Here is a 25,002-nt window from a genome sequence, read left to right as displayed (position 1 = left end):
AGATGGATGGATAAGGCGGATAAGAAGCAGATTAGCAGACAGACATCAATATGCATAAGCATCTCTCTGCACCTATCTTTCTATTTCATTCACATTACTCTATTCGTCTCTGGGTACAAACACCTGAAGAAGAGCTCAGGTATATGGTGTATGCAGAACTGCATGGCCAACTGCCCTGACAAAGGCCAGCAGAACACACAAAACAGGAAACAGTATGTGTGGTCTAACCGTGACACGCAGTACTGACCACATGAGTAATATTGACCTGGTGTCTCATAACTTAACACTTTTATCTCTCAGGAATAAAAAAAAGAAAACAAATGCACGCATCAATGAATATGTGAATGCTCAAGAGTGTGCTTTTATTTGTGCATCAAAACACATACTTACCCTGGCACACATGTGAACACTGTCGGTCTCAGGTGTGTGATCTCTCGCAATGAAGGCAACTGAAACACCATCCTTATTTCAGATCCCCCCCCCCCCAACCCCTTTTTTCTCTATGCACTTTTGTTGGTACCTCTATCACCCCTCGCAGCCAAGTGCTCCTTATTTTGACTATATTATGTACATGTTACGTTCATATCTGTGAACACCCCCCTCCCATTTGGCCACTTGCTTAGAACAATGTAACACACACACACACAAGTTCTGAACTAAACCAAACTGTAAATTTACCCTAATTATACACTCAAAATGGAATTAAAAGCAGCCCCTTAAGTGTCTCATTTTATTATTAAGCAGAACGTCCCCTAAAGACACTGACTCTCTAACGTCGGTCTGGCTCTCTAATATGCACACCGTCACACTAGTGTATAACACGCCGCCCCCTGATGAGGTTATATCTTGGGCAAGTGTAAGAACTTTTCATGAACAAGGATGAATAAAGTCACCATGTTCTTCGTTGCTTGTGCCCCCATTTTAAAGTTGTTCCATTATTCATAACAAGGAATAAGACAATGAAGGCTCATTATATACTCTTCAAGTGTTAAACTAATTAGCCACCGCCAAAACCTCACCATAGCCCTGGTTTCTAAGATTCAATTCAATTCAATTTTATTTATATAGCGTCTAATACAACAAAAGTTGTCTCTAGACGCTTTCCAGAGACCCAGAACATGACCCCCGAGCAATTATTACATAAACAATGGCAGGTAAAAACTCCCATAGTGGGAGAAAAGCCTTTCTGTCCAGAAAATGTCCTCCTTGAAATGGTTCTCACACACACATGCTGTCTGTGTGAGACCCAACTGGATGAGTAATTCTGTTTAAAACCAAAATACGTAAAAAAAAAACTAAAAAACCAACAACATTTCTGAACAGTTGCAGGAGCCATCTGCACAGACGTACAGTGTGATGACGGAGAGAGTTGTTCATTAATAGGATTAAATGCTAAGGCTAATGGTATAAACGGAAACACGGGATGTGTCAGGTATGTGACAGGCCCGGTGTGGGGTAAGTTTTAGCAAAAGAAGGGGTTTCAGAAGAGGGGGAGAGGTTGTTATTGTCATGGATTACTCACTGCCACTTGATCTGCCTATAGCAGTAATCCCCTCTCTAAGCTCTGCGGGAAGGCAAAAACACACAGGAGTTATGTTACACCAATGGAAATGTCTTAAAAAACATCACTCTATAAACCCATGGAGGGGCTTATTGACATTTCTCTCTCTATCCCCGCTATTTACTGCCTGTGATAATCCGCCTTGAATTAGCCAGTGATGATATCAATGTTATAACCAGCAATTTCGCTTTTGTTTTGAAATTCCTCCCCTATCTCCTGCGGTAGCTCCTCATAAAGAGTTTATGGTGTTTTGATTTGATGCAGAGCTTAATGGGGTATGGCCATGGTAGAATGGCCAGGGGTGCGCGGGGTCTTGGGAGCTGTAGTCGCCTGATGGAGAAGTCCATGGAAAACCTATCAGAGACAGTGCTCTTCAAAAAGGATGCACCGTTTCCAGTCCCAGTTCAGCACTAACCGAAGATTGAATTCATCAGCTCATTATCAAGCCCCAGATTACTCTCATATTTTGATTCACTGAAAATGTTGGAGTGGAACAAATGATCCTTTGGGATCAGGGCTGCAGACTGCTTTTTAGGTTTGCTCCTTCATTCTTTAGCCTTTGCAACTGTCCATCTAAAGCACAACTGAAAAACACCTGCCACTGTGTGTGGGCAGGACGTGAATCAGAGCATATAAAAAATATTCCTGATTCTGTATGAACATAATTCCCACCTATTTTGACCTTTCTGACAAGGCCAAAGGCAATCGTGATGGCTTTGTGCATGTGGGTGCACATGCAATTGGCATCTGAGAGGTAATAAATGTGGGAGTTGAGCCTGCTGTGGCTGCAGGTGTAGGCCTGCTGTAGGACATGAAACTGTTGCAGTGGAGAATAAAGAGTAGTCATTTAAAGGAGACGCCTGCAGCCTCTGCCTCTCCCTGCCCCACACCACCCACCATCCCTCCCGCCAGCCCATAGATGTCAGAAAAACCTGCTCTCTTCCCAGAGGAGAGTGAGGCTGCTCAAATTGCCACAGCAACACCACTCTTCAAATCCACCCCCTCCTCCACGTGCGCCAAAGAATAAACTTCAGCCAGACAGAGGGACAAATTGTGTGACGGTGAGAATGGGGGTGTGGGGGTGTGGTAAATAAACTGTGCCTGCAGAAGAAAGCTTCTTTGAGAGTCCTTTCCTTACCACATATGGGCTTGCTCCCATAAGCAAAAAGGATGGCAAAGAGTAATATAGTCTGTTACTAAATGGCAACAGGAGGTCTTACTACGTAAATATAGTTTCACAGTTACACATATTTCCGTCCATATCAGAAAGCAATTTTTTAGTTACCTTTGTAATATTTAATTCTTGTGTAAGGACACAAATAACCGTGGGGTTAGCCTGAGAATCCAGGCTGCGCTCTTACGTTACATTTTGCAGCTGCTGGTTAAAGTCCTCGACCTACAGGATCATATACGAAAAGCAAAGTACCTGCTAAGAAGACAAATATTCTCTGAAAAGTTTTACGAAATATTTTCAGAAAATCATTGTAATCCACTGTACCAAGGACAAACAAAATGTATTCCCTTTTTCAAATGCAACCCTTTTATCTTGAACATAGGAAAGATGTTTATCAATGGAAATGAATATTTAACAGCTCTTTATATGCTGATTACTGGTCAAAAGGTCATGTAAGTTACTGCAGTACAGAGGATGTTTAATGTGCCTTATTATACACATAATTACTTCTATAAAATGCTTACTAGCCTCATCTCCGACATTAACAAACATTAGTTTTAGTTCTCACTTTGCATGATGACCCAGGCTATGTTGGAGATGATAGCGTCACTGGTCTCGGACGGGCCAGCTTGACATTCGTAGGGGGCTTCATCTTCCAGTTGGGCATTTTCAATCTTGAGATGATATTGTCCTGAAACAGAGATACAAAAAATGTTTTAAATGGAAAAACACTTGTTGTGATAAAGAAGTATGAACCAGCTACTGTATATCATATGCATAGAATTACTGAACACAGGTATAGATCTTTGGGTACACACAAATGTTGCATTAAACACATCAAACACATCCCACCAATTAAAATTACACACTGACAAAGAAAGGATTTTGATCATAATGTTGGTCTTACAGGCCTTTACTTTTGATGTACTTCTTTCTGTTTTCCTTTTGTCGTGATGATAACTGAAGCAAGTTTTAAAGTGTATGATAAGAAAAGTAACAATATTCAGTATGGTATCAGTCAATATTTGTGGGTGTTTGATTTCACTATGAACTAGTGAGACAGGAACAGGAAAATTGTGTAAATATCTTTATTTTTTGCACGTCAGTGAAAATGCAGACATTTTCGTTGACATGCAAGTTGTTGTGTCATAGCATTTTGTTTCGGTAAGAGTTTCCAATGTGGTAAATGAAATCCAAGCCCTGATTCAAAACACCAACTGAATAAATTGTCTATTAATTGATGCCACATAGAGCGCCTCAGTCTGCAGCCCTCCTCTGATAGTCTGGCATGGAAAGGGGCTTGATTTGTTTGATGCATTGCCATAACCTATGGGGATTAGATGATGCTCACTGTTGGCTTTCTAGCTCCTGAGGGCTCACAGCCGACTGACATGTGGAAAATAGTATCTTGGTCTGACAACCACTCAGACCTAAAAATGCACATGTCAAGTAACCAGGGAAGATAATTAACACCAACCAGAAGCAATTTTCACATCTAAGTTGTCACTGAGTGCAGAGAGAGAGATATTGAAGCTAGTAACAACATTTCTCTTTTATTAAATTATTCACAAATAGTGCAATCAAGTAGCAAAGAGCATGTGTTAGGACTTTTAAGACTTTGGGATACAGCATATCCACATAACAATTTTTGCCTGCAGTAAAATAAATCTTCCCTTATGCAAATCCACATTCTCGCACCATACCCAAGACTGAAGGGAAATTGTTGAGAAGTAGCTTAAAAGTTGGAGAGCCATGTAAAAAAGGAATGTTTTATTTCTGCATAAATATGTCTTAAAACATAGTTAGATTTGCACGACCTGAAAGGAGAAATAAGGAACCAATTGAAAAATATATGTGCCTTTTATTTACTGAGAAAAATAACATAATTTTACAGTTTATACCTGGCTAAAGTATCTGAACTTTATTTTAAGGAGACTGGATTTATTATGATATAACATAACATATCTGGTAACTGTTGATGATTTCGGCACAAGTTTATATCGTCAAACCGAACACTTACTTCAGGACTTTCAACGATGACTTTCAGTTGATTTAAAAGGGACTTATTATGGCATCTAATACCTATTTTAAACAGGCCTTGAATGTCTTAAAAACAAGCTTTTGATTGTTTTTTTTCTAAATAAATTAGAAATTCAGTCTCTAAGCCATGTCTTTATCTTCCCAGTTTCTAACCTCCTTCTCTATGCAGGATTCTGAGTGGGCGGGGCGGCTATGATAATGAGGCTCTGTGCTGATTGGCTGCCTGAATGACGCGATACACCGCTACGAAAAAATGGCGGAAGATCCGGCCGGCGGAGTTAGTTGTGGGCGTGGTTTCACGCATCGCTCCTGTCGTGATGTCACGACAGGAGTAGAATCTGAACGGCTCGTAGAAGCCATGTGACACTGGATGGCTCATCCGGGCGGCTGTACAGACACTGCAGAATTTGGTTGCTTTCCTCCTTCTCTGAGTTGGCAGGCTGAGGGGAGACCATTTTATATATGTTAAAGCAAAAAAAAAAAAATGTGTTTTTCATAATAGGTCCCCTTTAATGTCAAACTTATGATTTGGCCATTTCAACACAGCAACTTCATTTATTTTTTTTCTTTCTTGAACAACTTGTATGTACTGTTGGCATGTACAGTAGTATGGGCTACTTTCTCCTGAAATTTGGCCAAATGATAAGTGCGCAATTAGCACCTTATCTCATTTTAATGGGTTTCTTCCTGTTAAAGGGAGCTTTCGTTTCAACAGTTGCCTGGTGCCTGCTCAGGATTGGGGATTGTAGCAAAGGAAAGCTTTGATGCTATCTGTTGTTCTCTCTCTCTCTCACTCTCCACGGACTCTTTGAGATGTGGCATGGCTGAGTATTGAAACACCAACCTTTTGGTTGGAGATCTACGGCCCTTCCAGACTGAGGAGAGCACTGATGGATGTAGAAGAAACGGATTCTGGATGCCATCGGATAGGCATACATCTAATCAAAGAAATGACGCATGTTGTACATTCAGAGTGCCAACCTGAATGTAGTATAAACAAAAGACATCCAAAATGGCATACAGTGAAGTAGGAATGCCGGTGAACAACCGTGGCTGGTTTTGCAGTAAAAAAAAAGATCTTTTAGCAACTTTGGACCCATCTTGGTTTCCAAGCTTGGTTCTTGGACACTCCTGCATGGAGTAATTTCAAAAAGGACTACCCCAGCCACACTGCGATTGCACCAATCCTTTCCACCGTTCTGCACTGGTGGGAAAGGCAGTGAATGAAAGGTGTCCCTCACTCATTGTAAAATTCAAAATGAATTTTCCATCAATAGAGTTGTCATAGAGAGTGAAACAGATGCAAGCCACTTAACACCTAATCTGTCACAATTAGGATGGTACCGGTAGTTTTCTCTTCAAGCAAATCATATCTGTTATAAACTAAAATGTTGATATCATTGGTCCAAAAAGCACCCAAATAGCTTTCAGTTTTATCCCTGTGATGTTTCAGTAACTACAACTGTGCAACAAAGTTCATTTTGAAGAGCAGTGGCTTTCTCGCTGCAGCCCTGCTAAGCATACAGTATTCGTTCTGTGTTTTTCTGATGGTGCTCTAATTAAAATAACGTTAGCCAATAATGAAAGATGGCTTGATTTTCTCAGAAGTTACCCTAGATTCTGGATCCTGGAATCTTTGCCGGCCAAAGAACAAATATAATTTGTGAGCAATATGTTAAAAAGGGAACAGTCATGTTCTAAGATAAATCCTTAAAATGAATAAATAAACTAGCCTTCAGCATTTCTTCAGCAGACCTGGAGACAGGTATATATATATATATATATGTATATATATATATATATATATATATATATATATATATATATATATATATATATATATATATATATATATATATATATATACACACACAGATCAGGAGATACGAAGACGCTAATTTAGAGGGTGGATGGGACAAATACTGTGATCTGTGAAGGTAATCCGTTTCCTTTCACTGCAGCCTTCAGGAGAAATTCAGGATACACTGGAGGGAGGTTCAAATGATATAAATGAAGAGACATTTAAGATTTAAAATGATCTGGCTCTGAAAAACAAACCAGTTCTTAAAAAGTTCAAAAGTTGAAGAAGCTCTGAACTGGTTCCAGCAGTACCACCTGGCCAGAAAGCTTTCACACTGTCAATCGTTTATTGGTTCTCCTTCACACGAGCTACAAACTAGCTCATAAAAAGCTGTAATTATTTCCCAAAGCAAGAATGAAGTGTCCACAGAGAATGCACAATACAACAGCTGTGAACCTCCTGAAGGTTCCTCTTTGTCCCTTTTTATGTATTTTCTGCATCTGTATGAGAGTTAAATAAAAAGAACATTTGAAAACTTTCATTTTCACAATGAAAAGTGAAAAAAAAATCCCACATTGTCAAAACGTCATCAGTAAATGAATGTTTTTCTAATACTTGGTTGGTATAAATTATGAAAAATAAGTAGAACTTGAGGTATGTTCATTAATAATTAAATTATAAGTCTGACTGCCTGGATGAAGGCCAGATGCTACAATTAAATTACAGCTTGTGGACCAATAATTCAAAATGTATTACAAAACAAAAAACATATCTCATGCTCTACTACCCTGAACAAGCTGTTTTTTAAATCAGTTTTATGTATGTTTGTCTTCACAATAAGAGTTCTTAAACACCACTGCTGCAGTGATGAAGACTCATGTCAGTCCATATTTACATTATTTCTGGAGCCCAGGGAAACTAAGCCTGATGCTTTTAACATAAGTGCATTTTGAAATCAATGCCAGCCTCTTGTGTTTGTGAATATGTTATATCAGGCTTTTTTAAAGCACCAATAAACATTGCTGATGGTGACAATCAGTGAGAACTGGTAGCCAATCAAGTGTAGTCAAGTGTCATCCTAAATGATTTTGCTTTTTCTGTGCAGTCTTAAGTGATTGCATATATCAGTCTGTATTCTGCAGTTTCTTTCCCAAAGTGCACCTGCACTGATGGATATTTTATTCATGAGTGAATGCATGAGTGTTTGGCACCATGTGTGCTTGCAGTCCTCATATTTGAGTGTGCTGGTTCTTGTTTTGGTGTTCCGGATGTAAAAGGTATCATAATGATTATTTTTTACTTATCCTGCTGTAACGTTTGTTCAATGTCTAACCATTTAATTGGATTTTGTGTTCTGTGTTACAAACATTTGTTTATGTAAATGCTGCCCACTAACGAGGACTTGAGAACATGTGTGTATGGACCATGCCTCCGTCAGCATGCTTGTGTCATTGGCGGTCTCCCACAGTGTGAGACAGTGAAGTGCGGCTTTTCTTGTTGCGGGCTGATCAGGAACAGATGCTCTTCTTCTACTCAGGTTTGCTGTCTAATTGGCCACTTCCTTTTATAGACTGTCGTGCATATTCTTTATACTCTATCACGTTCCACTGATCATCTGACACTTGTGTTGCTTCCATTTGTATTTTGTGTTTGTTTCACAATGAGTGACATGATAAGGGGGATGTGTAATATACTGTTCATTTTTACATGAATGTAACTTTTCCAAATATCATCACCATGTTCTGCCACATGCTGCAGCTTCATGTTACCACAACTGAATGTTGCTACTAGTTTGTATGTTGACCCATTCTACTAGTACCATCTAACTTACTTTTATCTTTTTGTGGTGCTTTTATATAACACACTTATATACCTCAGATAGGACTACAGACCATATTGCGTGACAATTCCTGTTTACCTCTCTTTCCGAACATGCTGTAGCGTGGAAAGCCTGGCAGGCTGCTCTGAGGTCCCAAGAGGAGGCCATCTTTCACCCACTGCACAGTCCCTGAGGCCCGCAGCACCTCACACTTCAGCACAGCTGTGGCTCCCATCGACACAGTAAGGTTCCTGGGCTCAGACCTGAAGGCCTGCTGGGCCTGCGCGCCTGGAGACATGAGAGGCAGAAGGAGGGAAGAAGTTGGAGCAGAGCACGAAAGGGGTGTGATGGGTGTTAATGTAAAGTGATGGAAAGGAATGGAGACTCAGGCTGTGTGAAAAGTGTTATCAAAGAAATGAATGGAGAAAGATAGCATGACATGAACACCCACCACAGGGAAACAGTGCTGTGGTCTTTTGTCTGAAAAAGCACCCCACTGTGTGTGGCCACATTATTCATCCTGGCATATGTGTTATTGATGGGAAACTGCCGTGATACGGCCCTGAAAATGAGTCAATAAAGTAATTACTGCAAATTAAATCCCCCCGTCAGCCATGCAGATAGAATATAGGGAGGAGTTAAAAAAAAAAGGCATGGAGTATCAGACCTTGTTCACCTGTGGTTTTTCTTCAGTGTCAATGTACCGCTAGCTAATTCCCCCAGGGAAGAGTAATGATTATCACTTTAATCCCTGTTGTTTGTCATAGGTGCAGTTGGCCATCCTTCAGCCAGGCTGTGAGGGGACATTCTTTGGTTCAGTGCGCTTGAATCAGGACGGTAAACTTAAAATAGGCAAGCCATCCATGCATAACACTGGGGCTAGGATTATATGATTATTATACACAGGAGTTTATGAATAAATTCATTTCTAGGAGCCCATTGCAAAAGCTTATTCCAATTAGTGCCTAATATCAAAGCATGAGTCTTGTTTAAATAAGGCCCCACAGAGAGGCCAGTCTGATTCCATTGGGTTGCTTAAAACTTGACCTTCATTGAAGCAATGACCAAGTTGTTTGTGAAGTGCATGCTCTGTTGCATCTGACAACATGAGTGAGAGGCAGAACGCTCAGATCAAGGCAGAACCAGTCACCTCACGTCAAATATGAAGGGCAAGATTGGCCATTACAGAGGATGCATACAAACAACCAAACAGGATAATTTGCATACATTTTACATATACTAACACTGGAAAATCTTTCACAGTGGCTGTTTTTTTCCTCTCATATATAAAAATACAATGTATAAACATGTACAGATAATGCTCCAATTCCCTATCCTAAAGTGAACAATTCTTATGAGTTGAATATGCAATCACCATTTTTTTTACTGTAGTTCAAAAGCTTAGGGAGCACAACCTCTTTTACATTTTAGCTTGTGGTGATTGGTGTCATCTAAAAAGATCCAACTTTAAATATTTTTTGGTAAACAGTACTTTTATAAGATGAGCCTTCTCCTGTGTAAAGGTCACAGTCCCACCTCTTGTTTTTTCCCTCAGGTTCCATCCTTGCTCCTGGGTTTCCTTTACCAACCCTATGTGGTTTTGGTCTATTCAATCTTGTTTTCCCAATAAAGTAGACCTAGAAGTACCTACTTTGTGGTCATGTTGACAGATGGTCAAATTTGGTATATGCAAACGGGAGACCCAGTGATTACTGTGGTAACTGGGAGCATTGATACTACTAATATCATTATCTCAATAGCATACGTGCATTTCACTTCTTTAATCCTTCTGAAAATGGGGGCACGGTGGCCCAGCTGGTAGTGCAGCCGTCTCACAGCAAGATCATCCTGGGTTCGATTCCCGCCGGGGACGCTGTGGGTGCTGAAGTGCGTATTAGTTCCCCCATGACTTCAGTGCCCACACCCTGGGTGGGGTTGGCGAAAGGGCCTTTCTGTGTGGAGTTTGCATGTTCTCCCCGTGTTCCCTTGGGTAGCAATGTGAAATACCTCTCACAAAAACATGCACACAGTCCTGGGCTATACATGCCCCCTCTGGCCAACCGGGGTGCCAGATGGGGTGGGGAGGATCTGGCCGGAAAAACGTGATCCTTCCACGCGCCACGTCTGGCCGGAGAAGCCCCACCATGTCTGGTGAAAAGATGCAGCCTGCTCACTCCTCAGGTTAAGGAGGAGACCTGAGCTCAGTGCAGGGCCCTCCCGGGGTTGGTAGAGGATGGCAATGCCCAGGACTGTTACTTAGGTAGGAGCACTGGGTGATAAAATGGGGGAAAAAACCGGGATAAAAAAAAAAAAAAAAAAAAAAAAATCCTTTTGAAATTCTCCCTTACACTTTTTCTGAATTCATATTCATGTTTTACAGAGAGGTCAAGTGGAAAACAGTCATTCTTCTGTTTATTGGTTCTTCCGTCTTCTGTCTGTATTTGTCACTCCCTCTTCTTGCTCTAGAGGCCTGTTCCCTGTGTTTTGTGGCTTGGATGCATGTAGTGCTTTTGCACTAGTTAATTGAAGTTTACTTTTCATTACTTCAGCCAGGCAATGCCTTTGCATTTCTGTCCTCCCTCTCTTTTAAATGAGCGTGACAACTTCATTTTACCCTTAAGACAGTTGTACCAGAAAAGTAAAAGTAGAGGTTGAAGTGTATTCAATGTTTCCTATTTTTGGTCACAAACAACGTCTCTCTCTATCTGTGATGTTGTTGAATTGTAAAGTTTATATGTCTTTACAGTATCTGAGTTAGTTGAGATAAAGGAAAATTATTAGCTACTGCCATTGGCTATCTTACTAAAAAGCCCAGCTGAGGCCTAAGTATTGTTTTATGACCACATTTTAGTATCATATTAATTACAAATTCACCTGACATGGGACAACAAAACTCTTTAATTTGATGTACAATTTATGTAATTGAAAATATTAAAGTCCACATGCACTCTGCATTTCTACATTTTTTCCCTGCACCATATTCTTTTTTAGCAGCTAAATCCTGTAAGACCAATATGAGAAACTTACAAGAAAAGAACATGAAAGAACAGGGTGAAGTATGTCTACTTTAGTGAAAGGATTGATAAACAATTTGTGTGGTTAATGATGTGAAAGATGAAGGAGACGGAGCCAATTTTCAACTATGAGAATTAACTTGGAATAAGTCATATGCCTCTGATAGATTTTAGGTTCATATGAATGGGCAGCTTCCTGTAGGCTCACCACCCACAGGAAGGACCATGACAGGCTGGTGCAATGTGGTCTGGAGCTACCCAGGGTGAGAGGTGGCGAGCTGGTGTGGGCTTGTTTATATCCCCCCAGCTCAGCCACAATGTGTTGGAGTTTACACCGGTGAACGAGAGGGTGGCTTCCCTGCACCTTTAGGTCAGGAAAAGGTCTCTCACTGCTGTTTGTGCCTACAGGCCAAACAGCAGTATCGAGTACCCGGCCTTCTTGGAGTCCCTGGGAGGAGTACTTGATAGAAGTGGGAACTATATTGTTCTACTGGGGGACTTCAACACTCACATGGGCAATGACAGTGTTACCTGGAGAGGCGTGATTGGAATGAACGGCCTCCTCGATCTGAACCCGAGTGGTGCTCTGTTATTAGACTTCTGCGCCAGTCACAGTTTGGCCATAAAGAACACCATGTTCAAGCATAAGAGTGTCCATCAGTGCACATGGCACAAGGACACCCTAGGCTGGAAGTCAATGATCGACTTTGTTGTTGTTTCATCTGATCTTTGGATGTATGTCTTGGACTCGGGTAAAGAGAGGGGTTCAGCTGTCAACTGATCACCATCTGGTGGTGAGTTGGATATGCTGGTGGAGGAAGAAGTTGGACAGTCCGGGCAGACCCAAACGTATTGTGAGCGTCTGTTGGGAACCTCTGACTGAGCCCTTTGTCAGGTAAGTCTTCAACTCTCATCTCCGAGAGAACTTCTCAAGTAAAGGATGCCGTCAGACTGAAGAAAGAGTCCTACCGTGCTATGTTAGCCTGTGAGACTCCTACCACAGTAGAGATACTGGCAGGACAAGTAAGCTGCAGCTCGGGCAGTCCTGAAGGCAAAAACTCGGGTCTGGGAGGAGTTCGTGAGGCCATTGAGGAAGAAATTTAGCCCCGAAGAAATTCTGGCAAACCGTTCTGCGCCTCAGAAAGGGGAAGCAGTACTCTGCCAACACCGTTTACGGTGCAGGTGGGGAACTGTTGACCTCGACTGGGGACGTCAGATGGTGGAAAGGAATACTTCAAGAATCTCCTCAATCCGACTGACATGCCTTCCATTGAGGAAGCAGAGACTGTGGACTCAGGGATGTGCTCATCCATCACCCAAGCCGAGGTCACTGAGGTAGTTCGTAAGCTCCTCAGTGGCCGGGCACTGGGGGTGGATGAGATCCTCCCTGAGTACTCCAAGTCTCTGGATGTCGTGGGGCTGTCTTGGTTGACACGCCTCTGCGACATTGCATGGAGGAAGGGGACAGTAATGCTGGAGTGGCAAACCGGGGTGGTGGTCCCTCTTTTTAAAAAGGTGGGCCGTAGAATGTGTTCCAACTATAGGGGGATCACACTTCTCAGCCTCCCCGGGAAAGTCTACGCCAAGGTACTGGAGAGTATAATAAGGCCGATAGTCGAACCTCGGATTCAAGAGGAACAAGGCGGTTTTCGTCCTGGTCGTGGAACACTGGGCCAGCTCTATACTCTCCACAGGGTGCTTGAAGGTTCATGGGAATATGACCAACCAGTCCACATGTGCTTTGTGGATCTGGAGAAGGCATTTGACCGTGTCCCTTGTGCCATTCTGTCCATTCTCAGTGAGTATGATGTCCGGAGCCCTCTGTTAAGGGCTGTTCGGTTTGTATGATCGGAGCAGGAGTTTGGTTCACATTGCCGGCAGTAAGTCAGACTTGTTCCCAGTGCATGTTGGACTCCGGCAGGGCTGCCCTTTGTCACCGGTCCTGTTCATGATTTTTATGGACAGGATTTCTAGGCGTAGCCAGGGACTAGAGGGGATCCGGTTTGGGAACCACAGAATTGTATCCCTGCTTTTTGCAGATGATGTTGTCCTGTTGGCTTCATCAAACCGGGACCTTCAACATGTGCTGGGGCGGTTTGAAGCCGGGTGCAACGCGGCAGGGATGAGAATCAGCACCTCCAAAACTGAAGCCATGTTTCTCCACCGGTAAAGGGTGGCATGCCTTCTCCAGGTGGGTCCTGCCTCAAGTGGAGGAGTTCAAGTATCTCGGGGTCTTGTTCACAAGTGAGGGAAAGATGGAGCGTGAGATTGACAGACGGATTGGTGCAGCATCCACAGTTATGTGGTTGGTGTACTGGACCGTGGTGGTGAAGAAAGAGCTGAGTCGAAAGGTGAAACTCTTGATTTACCGGTCAATCTACACTCCCACCCTCACCTATGGTCGTGAACATTGGGTAATGACCGAAAGGACAAGATCGCAGATACAAGTGGCCGAGATGAGTTTTCTCCGCAGGGTGGCTGGACGCTCCCTTAGAGATAGGGTAAGAAGCTCAGTCACTCGAGAGGAGCTCGGAGTCGAGCCGCTGCTCCTTCACATTGAGAGGAGTCAGCTGAGGTGGCTTTGGCATCTGTATTGGATCCCTCCTGGACGCCTCCCTAGAGAGGTGTTCCAGGTATGTCCCACCAGGAGGAGACCCCGGGGAAGACCCAGGACATGCTGGAGAGACTATGTCTCTCGGCTGGCCTGGGAATGTCTCGGACTCCCCTTGGAAGAGCTGGAGGAAGTGTCTGGGTGAGGGAAGTCTGGGCATCTGTCTGGGCATGCTAAGACTGCTGCCCCCGCGACCTGGTTTAGGATAAGCAGTAAAAAATTGATGGATGGATGGATGGATGAATGGGCAGACTTACTCCTAAATAAGAGTTGGTCATGGTGTTTCACAGGCCTTAGGCCAGTACTTTTCAATCTCTACATGCTTCCATTAGTTACAATTATTTTTTATTACTATGCAGATGATACTCAACTATACCTATCCATGAAGCCAGATGAGACCAGTAAACCCATTGGATTACAAACATGTCTAAATGACATATGAACCTGGATGACTGCAAATTTCTTGTTACTAAACTCAGACAATTGCCTTGGTAATGGAGCACTTCAGAGATAGACTGTCTTTCCATTTAGTAACTCTAAATGACATTACTTTGGCATCTAGTACTACTGCCAGGAAACTTGGAATTATTTTTGACCGGGACTTGTCGTTAATAGTCACGTAAATCAACTTTCTAGACAGCTCTCTTTCAGCTTCATAATATTTTAAAAATAAGGAAAAACTAATCAGAGTGTTGAAAAAAAAAAACTAGTCGATACATTTTCTTCAAGATTGGATTATTCCAATTCCTTATGAGAAGCATGTCCTAAAATGACTGATCAGCCTACTACTGATCCAAAATGCTGCAACCAGAGTTCCACATGAGGATTGGCGGAAGAGATCATATTTTCTCTATCTTTGCTTCCTGTAGAAAGTGACTTGGCTGTTTTCCTATGTGGTAAGTCGGTTTAGGTAGAAGTGTCTGCCAAATATAATGTAAAAGTTAGAAGAGGGATGAAGCTTCTCATGCCTGACATTGGTAAAGTAGATGAGGTATATCCATACCAACACAAACACCTTTTCCTCTGGTGCTACATTGCTAATCACTCAAGGTAGCCCTTAATAGCCTCGTTCCCTCTTATCTTAATGAACTTATACTATAGTACTATATCATCCCAAAAGAGCACTTTACTGCAGGTTCTTCTGGTTTGAGTTTCCAATAATAGAATCATTTTGATAAAGCTTATAGGATAACTTCTGGATAACTTCATTGATGACATGTCCATGATCTTCTTGCATATATGTCTTTATTAGTGTCTCTCTTTTCTGTCATCTCGAACCCCCAACGAATCCAGACAGATTGATGCTATCCCTGAACCTGGTCCTCGAATCCCGAGCCTGCTGATTTTTTTCTTTTTTTTTACTCTGTTAACTAGGTATTGTCTTCTCTACTGTTGCCTCATAGTTGCCATTAGTGGGGAGTTGCACCAAAGTGAAGATCCAATGCCGTCTGTTGGGTTCCTTAGCTGTGTTGTTTTTTATTAATTGAATTTTGGAAAATAGGAATTAATTGGAATAAATCGCATTACGCACAAATTACAATGACTTTCACTCAGTTGGAATAAGATTTGGATATAATTGGATTACAGATTCTATTTAACTTTGTAAACTTTGATTGCTTTCTGTATAAAGTGCCTTGAGGTGACTTTGTTGTAAATGGGTGCTATACAAGTAAAGTAAAAGTGAATTGAATTGCTATTATAATGCATATTATACATATTGTATGTTGCTGAAATCTTAGAGTAAATGCAACCCTTCAGTAGGTTTTCCTACCTGACCAATATCACCCTCTCTCGCCTGACATTGGTCAGAGGATGGGACTGCAGGTCAGCATTGCAGCTCTGAAAGCTCTGGCCTGGAAACATGTACAGAAGAGAAAAAGAGGGACAGACCAGCACAACCAACTACAAGAACAAGGGAGTACAATTATGGTAATGAGGTACTTCTTATTAATAACTAGATTAAGATGGAGAAAATACAGATGGTGATAATATGGGGCTCAAAGAAAAATGGGAATTGGAAGCGAACATTATAATAACCGATGACCAATGGGAGGAAACATTTAAAGCAGGACATAGATTGACTAATGGCGCTTTTCCACTAGTACCTACTCTGCGCGCTTCTACTCGCCACACCCCCGTCTTGCACTTTTACACTATGGGTCGAGGCGGGTGGAGACGTGCCGAGTAGTTACTTTTTCTGTACCTATTCTGCCGAGGTTCTAAGCGTGCTGAGTCAGCCCTGTATCTGACGTCATCACAATACACTCCACCGATTGGTCGGGGGGCGGGGCCATCAGACGTTTGAATCCGGAAGTGGGAATCAGCGCGAGAGCAACTCGCGGCTTCCTCATTTTATCCGACAGGCAATGGCAGTGCAAAAGTCTGTTTCGTGATCCAATTCTGAGGTGCAGATGTTCATAAATCTGGTGGCTGAGGAGAGAATTAAAAAGGGATCTAGAGGGGGCGATAAGGAACGACCAGATCCACCAGGCGCTCGGTCACTTGCGGCTCCCAGCTGATTTCTCAGGAGCGCCGACACAAACAAAATTGAAAAAAAAGCATTGTCGCTTGAAGCTTCTTTCATTCTCATTTTTTAACTTGATATTGAACCCAAGCCACAGACCCAGCACCACATATATCATCTCCTCCATGTTCTACATCTTTTGTGTTGTTGTCTTCTCCGTTTATATCACACAATCAAATACGTCACAGCAGCTTCGCTCCAACCCCACCCACTTCTCATCTGGGTGTTTAAAAACAAACAAGGACGAGGCGAGTGGAGGCGGGACGAGGCGTACCGAGTCGAGGCGCGCTGAGTAGGTACTAGTGGAAAAGCGCAATAATAGCCCATTATGGAGGGAATTTGACTGGAAAGGTAAGATGCAGTACTTTGACGCCCCTGTCATCACATCAAAATACAGCAACATGTCTGAACTGTGTTGAACTTGTGAACTTGTGAGAGGCTGTGGTCTGATTGGGGACCTTGCACATATATTTTGGGACTGCCCAAAGCTCACTGATTTCTGGAAGAAGGTTGAATTAGAGATTCTGCATGTTGATTTTACTATGGGGCCAGTCCTAGTCATACTAGGTATACTTCCAGATGATATGATGGAGAGAGATCTGGGTTATCTACTGAGAATTCTGCTTTTAGTGGGCAAAAAAATGATAACAGTCAACTGGCTGAAACCACAGTCCCCAAGCATAACACACTGGAGAGAGAGGATAGGACATGTGTATATGATGGAGAAAATTACAGCAAGATTGAGGCTAAAAACTAACCAGTTCAGTGATCGCTGGTCGCTAGTAACAGAAGCATTAACAAATCTATGAACACCTCCTGTTAACCTTTTGTATTTCTTATTTCTCTCTCTCATCTTTTATTTTTTGTTTATTATTAGGGCCCGAGCACTTACAGTGCGAAGGCCCTATTGTATCTGTAGGAATTCTTTCTTTCTTTCTTTTCCTTCTGACAAAAGGAGGGCCTTTTTGCCCCCCTAAACGTGCCCAAAAAGTCACCAAATTTTGCACGCAAGCCACTCCTGGCAAAAATTTTGATATTTAATGGTTTGCATTAATGGACATGGCAAGATGGCTGAACAGCGCCCCCTAGAAAACTTTGTGCCTCAAGCCCCACGATACGGTTTGAAGTACATGCACGAAAATCGCTACACACCTGTATCATGTCGCAACTTAAAGAAAGACTCTTGGCGCCATGGCCAAAATTGAACAGGAAGTCGGCCATTTTGAATTAATCGTGTCATTTTGGCGAAATTTATGCCATTTCTTCAGCCGCTTCAGAGCCCAAACCATAACGTGCACCCAGGTGTGTTATACATCAGAATGTGCGTATCCATCCTGCGACAACGCACATTACTTTTCTCAGTCAAAAGCATTACTGTGGCGACGCTAGACGCCAAAAAGCGCGCCCCCCCTTCATCTGATTGGTCAATAGTGTCAAGGTTTGACATTCCCCCCAGCTTCCAGTTTCTGTTTTGCCCCGCCTGTGTCCCATCTGCCCTGATTGTCTGCACCTGTGTCTCGTCGTGTCTCGTTATCCCCTGTGTATATCTGGTCTTGTCTTTCCCTTGTTCTCTGTCGGACCGTACTGTTTTGTTCCTCATGTTTCCTGCCACATTTTGCCTCCCCAAGTTTTTGATCCCCGTTTAGTTTGTTTTGATCCTGCTCTGCAGCGCTTTGTTTTTACCTTTGTTGGAATAAATCCTGTTTTTTGCCGACTCCTGCCTCCCGCCTCCTGCTCTCCTGCGTTTGGGTCCACACCTTACCCCAAGACGTGACACATAGTTCCTACTTTCTGCCATAACTTTTGAACGGGTTGTGATAAAGACACGCCCCTTCTTCTGATTGGTCGATATGTGATTGTTCCTATTTTCTGCCATAACTTTTGAATGGTTTGACATAAAGAGTTGTGGGTGGTGTCATCGGACTCGGTTTTGAGTCCTTGAACATAATTGGTACAAATTATCCCCGCCCCTTCATCTGATTGGTCGATATCTGATAGTTCCTACTTTCTGCCATAAGTTTTGAATGGGCTGTGATAAAGACATATGGCTGGTGTCATTGGAATCGGTATTGAGTACTTGACCTTCATTGGCCTGAATTAGCCCCGTCCCTTCTTCTGATTGGTCGATATTTGATAGATCCTATTTTCTGCCATAACTTTTAAATAGTTTGACATAAAAACTCGTGGGTGGTGTCATCAGACTCGGTTTTGAGTCCTTGAACATAATTGCTGCAAATAAGCCCCGCCCCTTCATCCGATATGTGATAGTTATGATTTTCTGCCATAACTATTGAATGGTTTGATATAGAGAGTCGTGGGTGGTGTCATCTGCTAAATGCCCAGGCCTGAAGACATCTATCGTATTTTCACGACCATTCGGCGCACCGTGTGAAAAGGCGCACCCTCAGTTTTGTGTGTCATTTTTGGATTTTAAACATACATACGGCGCTGCGACCCAAAAGGCGCAGTCTACACAGATGGAGCTGCACACACGCGCGCCGCAAAACACACACGCGCTGCAGAACACACACACACAAGTGTGCTTATTTAAAAATAGAGCGGGAGCAAAACTTAGTTTGATATTAAAATAAATAAATTAAAAAAAAACACTGGGTGGCCGCACATAAACCTGTCTCAGCCATTCGATCATCTCTTCATCCATCCAGCCCTTTTCATTCGCCTTTATAATGACTCCGGCTGGAAAAGTCTCTTTAGGCAACGTTTTTCTTTTAAAAATCCCCATAGCCGGCAGTTTCAGTCCATCAGCGTGGCAGCCAAGCACAACAGTAAATAAACTTTTCATACCCCGTTGTTCGGATCGCGACCGCAGGGGACCCGGTCCGCCTCCCGTCCGCTCCCCCGCGGGTGGTCCCGAGTCCCGGTCCGCTCCCCCGCGGTGGACACGGTCGTCCGCTCCCCCGCGGTGGACCCGGTCGTCCGCTCCCCCGCGGTGGACCCGGTCTGCTCCCCGGCGCTAGTCCCCGTTAACTCCACCGTGTGATTTACCGGGATGTGGAACGTGAGCGGCACCTCGTCCATGTCGGATGTGTCGGCTGCAGAATGAGCGGAAGCTCTCCATCTTTTCCATATAATCCGCCGGGCGCTGCTGCTGCGCTGGCACCGTTTCATGAAGCGAAAGCACCAAGACGGACCTCCATGAAAATGTTCAATTTTCATTTCTTCCGCCAGCGCTACTGCTTTCAGTCGGACTCAGCCGCAACTCACGGGTGCTTCACACGCCCCCTTCTCCCTTTACCGTTCTCATGGTGGTGGTAAAAATGTATGTGCGCCTTATGGTCACGAAAATACGGTACATGCAAGTCATACAAGCGCTTCCACTGCAGCACGCCTGAACGTGCACAAGGGTGCGAGGCCCGTTCATCGTTATTTATTTCTTTTATTTCATTGTACACGATTGCACCTGTTCTGAGAGTATCTGTTAACATGGATAAAGAGTGTTTGTGTTCAATAAAAATTAAGTTAAAGGGGACCTATTATGGCATCTAATACCTATTTTAAACAGGCTTTGAATGTCTTAAAAACAAGCTTTTGATTGTTTTTGCTAAATAAATTAGAAATTCAGCCTCTGAGGAATGTCTTTAGCATCCCAGTCTCTAACCTCATTCTCTATGCGGGATTCTGAGTGGGCGGGGAGGCTATGATAATGAGGCACCGTGCTGATTGGCTGCCTGAATGACGCGATAGACGGCTACGAAAAAATGGCGGAAGCTCCGGCCGGCGGAGTTGTTGTTGTTGTTCCGGTCAGAGTTAGTTGTGGGCGTGGTTTCACGCATCGGAGGCCATCCGATGCAAATTGCATTTTGGTTACGTAACGAAAGTGAGCAGAATCTGAACGGCTCGTAGAAGCCACATCAGACTGGATGGCTCATCCGGGCGGGCTGTACAGACACTGCAGAATTTGGTTGCTTTCCTCCTTCTCTGAGTTGGCAGGCTGAGGGGAGAGCACTTTATAATGTATATGTTAAAGCAAGAAAAAAACATGTTTTTCATTATAGGTCCCCTTTAAAAAAAAAAGATGGAGAAAATAAAGAGAAGAAGACAAGAGAAAAGGGGGTATGGCGCAGCTCAGTGGATCATGTTGGTGTCCACCTGCAGTGTAGGACTATATCAGTATATCTACAACACTGTTCTAGTCCTGTCCTGTAGCTGCAGCAATGACTACTGGCCCTAAAGGCTGGAATATATATTTGCTGTTTCACTCTGCGTTTGCGTCTGTTCGCACACACAACCAGCTGCGTTGTGAACGGACCTCACTTGCGCACCACGCGAGTAGAGCCTGTCACAGAGTAACCGGTTGGGGGCAGTATACAGAGCTAGACTTGAAAAAAGAATCAAATATTTAGTAGTAGTATAATAAAACAGATGGTGGAACAATGGAGAAATAAACAAAGCAGCAAGACTGGATGAAGACGAGATCACTGCATTGCTTTGCTTATGATTTCAGCAAAGGAAACAGTGTTATCAGAGATGGTACTGTATGTCAGGCCGTTAAAACAAGGCGATGTGGAGAGTGGAAAGCTCTCATGTTTATACTAGCAGAAATATTGCTAGATGCATATATAACCCTTCTATAACCCTTTAAAAACTGATCTTTTTTCTGAGGCTTTTTAACTGTGTTTGGAACATGTAAATATGACTTATATACAGTAGTATTGTAGCCCGGGTGCTGCTGGGTAATTTGATGTGCCGCACCGCTTTATTGTTTCACGCTTAAGTCCATTCACCATCGGCCCCCAATTGGGGGCCTCTCGGGCTCAAGGGGATGTCTCAGCACGGAGTTTCTCTTTTATGCTTTTTGGGCTGCACTACGGCTTGTCCTCATGTCATTCAATCAGGACTCACTGACGTTACAGTTGTCGCAGGTGTTAGAGCGGGTCGTCCAATGATCCAAAGATTGGTGGTTTGAACCCTACTCCCCCCAGTCATCTGTTGTTGTATCCATGGGCAAGACACTTTATCCTCCTTCCCTTCAGTGAGGTGTGTGAATGTGTATGAATTTCCCGGTGGTGGTCGGAGAGGCAGCCACGTTTCTGTCAGCCTGCCCCAGGGCAGCTGTGGCTACACATGTAGTTTACCATCACCAAGTATGAATGAGGAGTGAATGAATAATATACGTCCATTGTAAAGTAACCTTGGGTTCCTTGAAAGGCCCTATATAAATGCAAGTTGTTGTTATTATTATTAATATATTTGAAACAAATTTTTACATAAATTGCAATTCATTTAAAATAAAAACATCACAAAAAAACTAAAATCAGGATTTTCATTGGCCCCTCTCCCTACTCGGGCTCTGGGTAGTCAGGTCCAGTTTTCCCCCCACTACCACACCCATGCATACACTTTCCGTGTTTTTTGGAGTATGTGCACAACAACGTGTCAAATGAATGCAGAATAGACGTGTTAGCAATGATGCGGTCGCGTATGCGTTGTCAACTGCAAGTATAGAGTTTAAACTAACTATTAAGCCATTTTCACATAGAGGGCACATCCGCCGCCGGCTTTCCCATTCATTGTGTATGTGCTGCCTCCGCGCAAGGGCGCGGTGTGTGCCGCCGCTGAGTTTGCGCGTCGGCAAAGGGCGCAGGTGGACGCACACCGCTGAGCTGCCGCCGGGTTACCGCGCAAGACGCCCCAAGCTGCTGCTGCGAATTGAAAATGTTTTAATTTCACCGTGCGCCCTGTGACGGCATCTCGGCGGTGTCCAATAGGAGAGAAGGTGCTGGAGGGAGAAAAGAAAAGTTGCAGCTTGTAGATCAGAGACGATCAAGATGGAAGAAAGAATGATCTTGGCTGTGAGTCTGTGTGAGGAGCTGTGGGATGAGACTGCAGGCGTATCAGGACATCAATAAAAAGGGACAAAAGTGGAGAGAAATCTCCCAGAATTTGGACATACCTGGTGTGTTTAAAAGTGGTAGAAATGTGAATAAACAATATTCTTTTGCTCTTTTAACAATAAAATGTTAATTTGAAATAAAATATAGCATTTCCATGCCTCATATCAGGATCAATTGAATAATTTATCAATATATGGTTATGAAACTTTTTTTCGGTCGCCAAGCAACTTGCAACAAATATGTACGCCAGGGTTCTCCAACCCTGGTCCTGGAGAGAAACTATCCAGCATGCATGTTTTAGATGTCTCCCTGCATGAACACACCTGATTCTAATCAAGGGTTGTCATTAACTTGTCGTCAAGGTCTGGGCATTTCTGTTGCTGACACAGCTCCTTGTATCATGGTGTGCTGAAGCAGGGAAAGATCTAAAACATGGTGGATAGGTGCTCTCCAGGACCGGAGTTGGAGACCCATGCGCGCCCTGCTCTGCCCCGACTCTGCGCAGAGTCTGCGCCGAGTCTGCGGCCATTCGCCGCCGACTCTGCGCCCACTTGCAGTCACTTGCGCCCACCTTGCGCCCACTCGCCGCCGGCTCTGCACCCACCTGCGCCGACTCTGCGCCACCCCGGCGGTGTTGCCGCGTTCTATTTGAAAATGGCTTTAGGGATGTAACGGTACAAAAATGTCCCAGTTCCGTACGTACCTCGATATGGTGGTCACGGTTCGGTACAACAGGAAAAAAGCAACAAAAAGTTAGTGTAAGATGATCTATTTTCATTTATTTTGAACAGACTGCCAAATATAGAAAGTTGAAAATAAATAGAGTAATATTAAGCAAATTATATATAATAGGGGCTTCTTATGAACAGCAGGGATACGTTGTTGCACACACGTCTTTTTCCTTGCGCCAGTGATTGGCATGTCGTGGTGATGCCGTCTTATGTGCGTTAGCATATTTGATGTATTGCCAGTAGCACCTCAGTGAAACAACGGCAAGAGATGTCCGGTCCACCCAAATTGAAAGTTGGTTCCATAGTAATTGGTGCCTGATAGCAGAAGGTCCGTCCTCCAAATCTACATTTGGATACTCTAAGAACTATGAGTAAACCTGCACTCTGAGAAATGGAAAGCTCTATTAGGAACATAAGGCATTGTCAGGTCTTGCAAATATTGCAGAGCTAGGCTGTTTTGGACTTTATACGCAAGATATAACATTTTTTATTGGATTCTGAGTTTTACGGGAGCTGATGGAAGGTGGCTAACATAGGAGACGTGGTCTCTCTTGCTGATTCCTGTCAGCACTCACGCTGCTGCATTTTGGATCTAATAATACATTACAATAATCTAGTCTAGAAATTAGAAATGCATGAAATAGTTTCAGATTCAGATTAAACGATGTGCCCGAAGTAACAAATTCCTGTATCAAACTTTTTTTTGCTGTGAATGAACCCGTTGTTACACAAGGTTCTGTTTATGGGATGAATGGGGCCTTAAACTAAAATAACCTACTTATGTTTCTAACTTGTGACCCATTTGCTCAGATGCTACAAAGACACAGGAATTTAGTGTAAATACAGGAGCAATTCTGAAATAAATATTTGATTATCAACTGACCAAATTAATATAAAATGGTATTTGATCCAGATGAAGAAGAAAACCTATATATAATACACAGGAGGTATTAACTTAAACTGAAAATTACATTTCACGGTTTCTATGATTCATTTGAATAGCCTGAACATAGATGGAAGTTGAAAAGGCCATGGTTACTGTGATGAAAGCTCCTTGGTGACATTTGACTATCTTACCCCAGATGAGACACAGAAAGGGTAGACTCGAAGAAGAAGCAATCCATACTGACAAGAACTCCATTTCACTAATGACACCTGACCTTCCAAAACCCTGGTAGAAAAAAACAAAAAACAGACATATTAAACTTAATGTAGCAAATGTAAGCTTCAAGTCAACAAGTGAGCAGGAGTAAAACATTTGTGCGAAACATTTTTTAGAAACATGTTGCTCGCATGACAAACCTTTTTTTTTTCTTCAATTTGAACTATATTATTGAACACTGACATGTAATTTCTGCCATTTTAAATTACAGGTGATGGCAAATAAAATTGTACATTTCTTTTTCCCTTTTCAATTATTGCTTCTTTATTGTTTTAATTTTGCAAAGTCACTTACTGGAAATATGGTTTTGCGCAAATCACAGTCTACAAGATGTAAAATATCACACAATTATTACCCAAAACTTTTACGTCAAGCAGTTTTACATAACTTTATTAATTGTTTTACTTCTGAGTATAATCTTAAATCAAAATTAACATGACATTACATCACAGAAGACAGACATGACCAGACTCACACACACTCACTCATAATTGAGAATCAATGAACTTGACATACATGTTTTGTGGGTTGTGGGAGGAAGCCGGAGTACCCGGAGAAAACCAATGCAAGCATATCCAACATCCCAACTCCAAACAAAAAAAGGCTGCATTTACACCACATGATTTGAAACTCAGTTTGCCAGACACCGAGTTGTGCCGAATTTCTGGAGATGTTTGCTAACTCTCCATTCAAGCTATGACCAATGGGAG

General features: G+C 42.9%; 1 protein-coding gene across 1 annotated transcript in view; it reads right to left on the bottom strand.

The window, feature by feature from the left end:
* nphs1 (NPHS1 adhesion molecule, nephrin) overlaps positions 1-19,583 on the bottom strand; it is a 48,113-nt gene extending 28,530 nt beyond the window's left edge. Inside the window, exons 1-3 of the mRNA XM_061717927.1 lie at positions 19,370-19,583; positions 8,495-8,683; positions 3,304-3,426 (exon numbers count right to left, since the gene is read on the bottom strand). Of these exons, the coding sequence (XP_061573911.1) occupies positions 3,304-3,426; positions 8,495-8,683; positions 19,370-19,583 (526 nt within the window). The remainder of the gene's footprint in view (positions 1-3,303; positions 3,427-8,494; positions 8,684-19,369) is intronic.
* Between the last annotated feature and the right edge of the window lie 5,419 nt (positions 19,584-25,002).

Source organism: Cololabis saira, chromosome 3 (genome assembly GCF_033807715.1).
Source record: "Cololabis saira isolate AMF1-May2022 chromosome 3, fColSai1.1, whole genome shotgun sequence".
NCBI lineage: Eukaryota > Metazoa > Chordata > Actinopteri > Beloniformes > Belonidae > Cololabis > Cololabis saira.
Note: the sequence above shows the minus strand (reverse complement) of the source record. Positions and strands in the feature narration are given on the sequence as shown.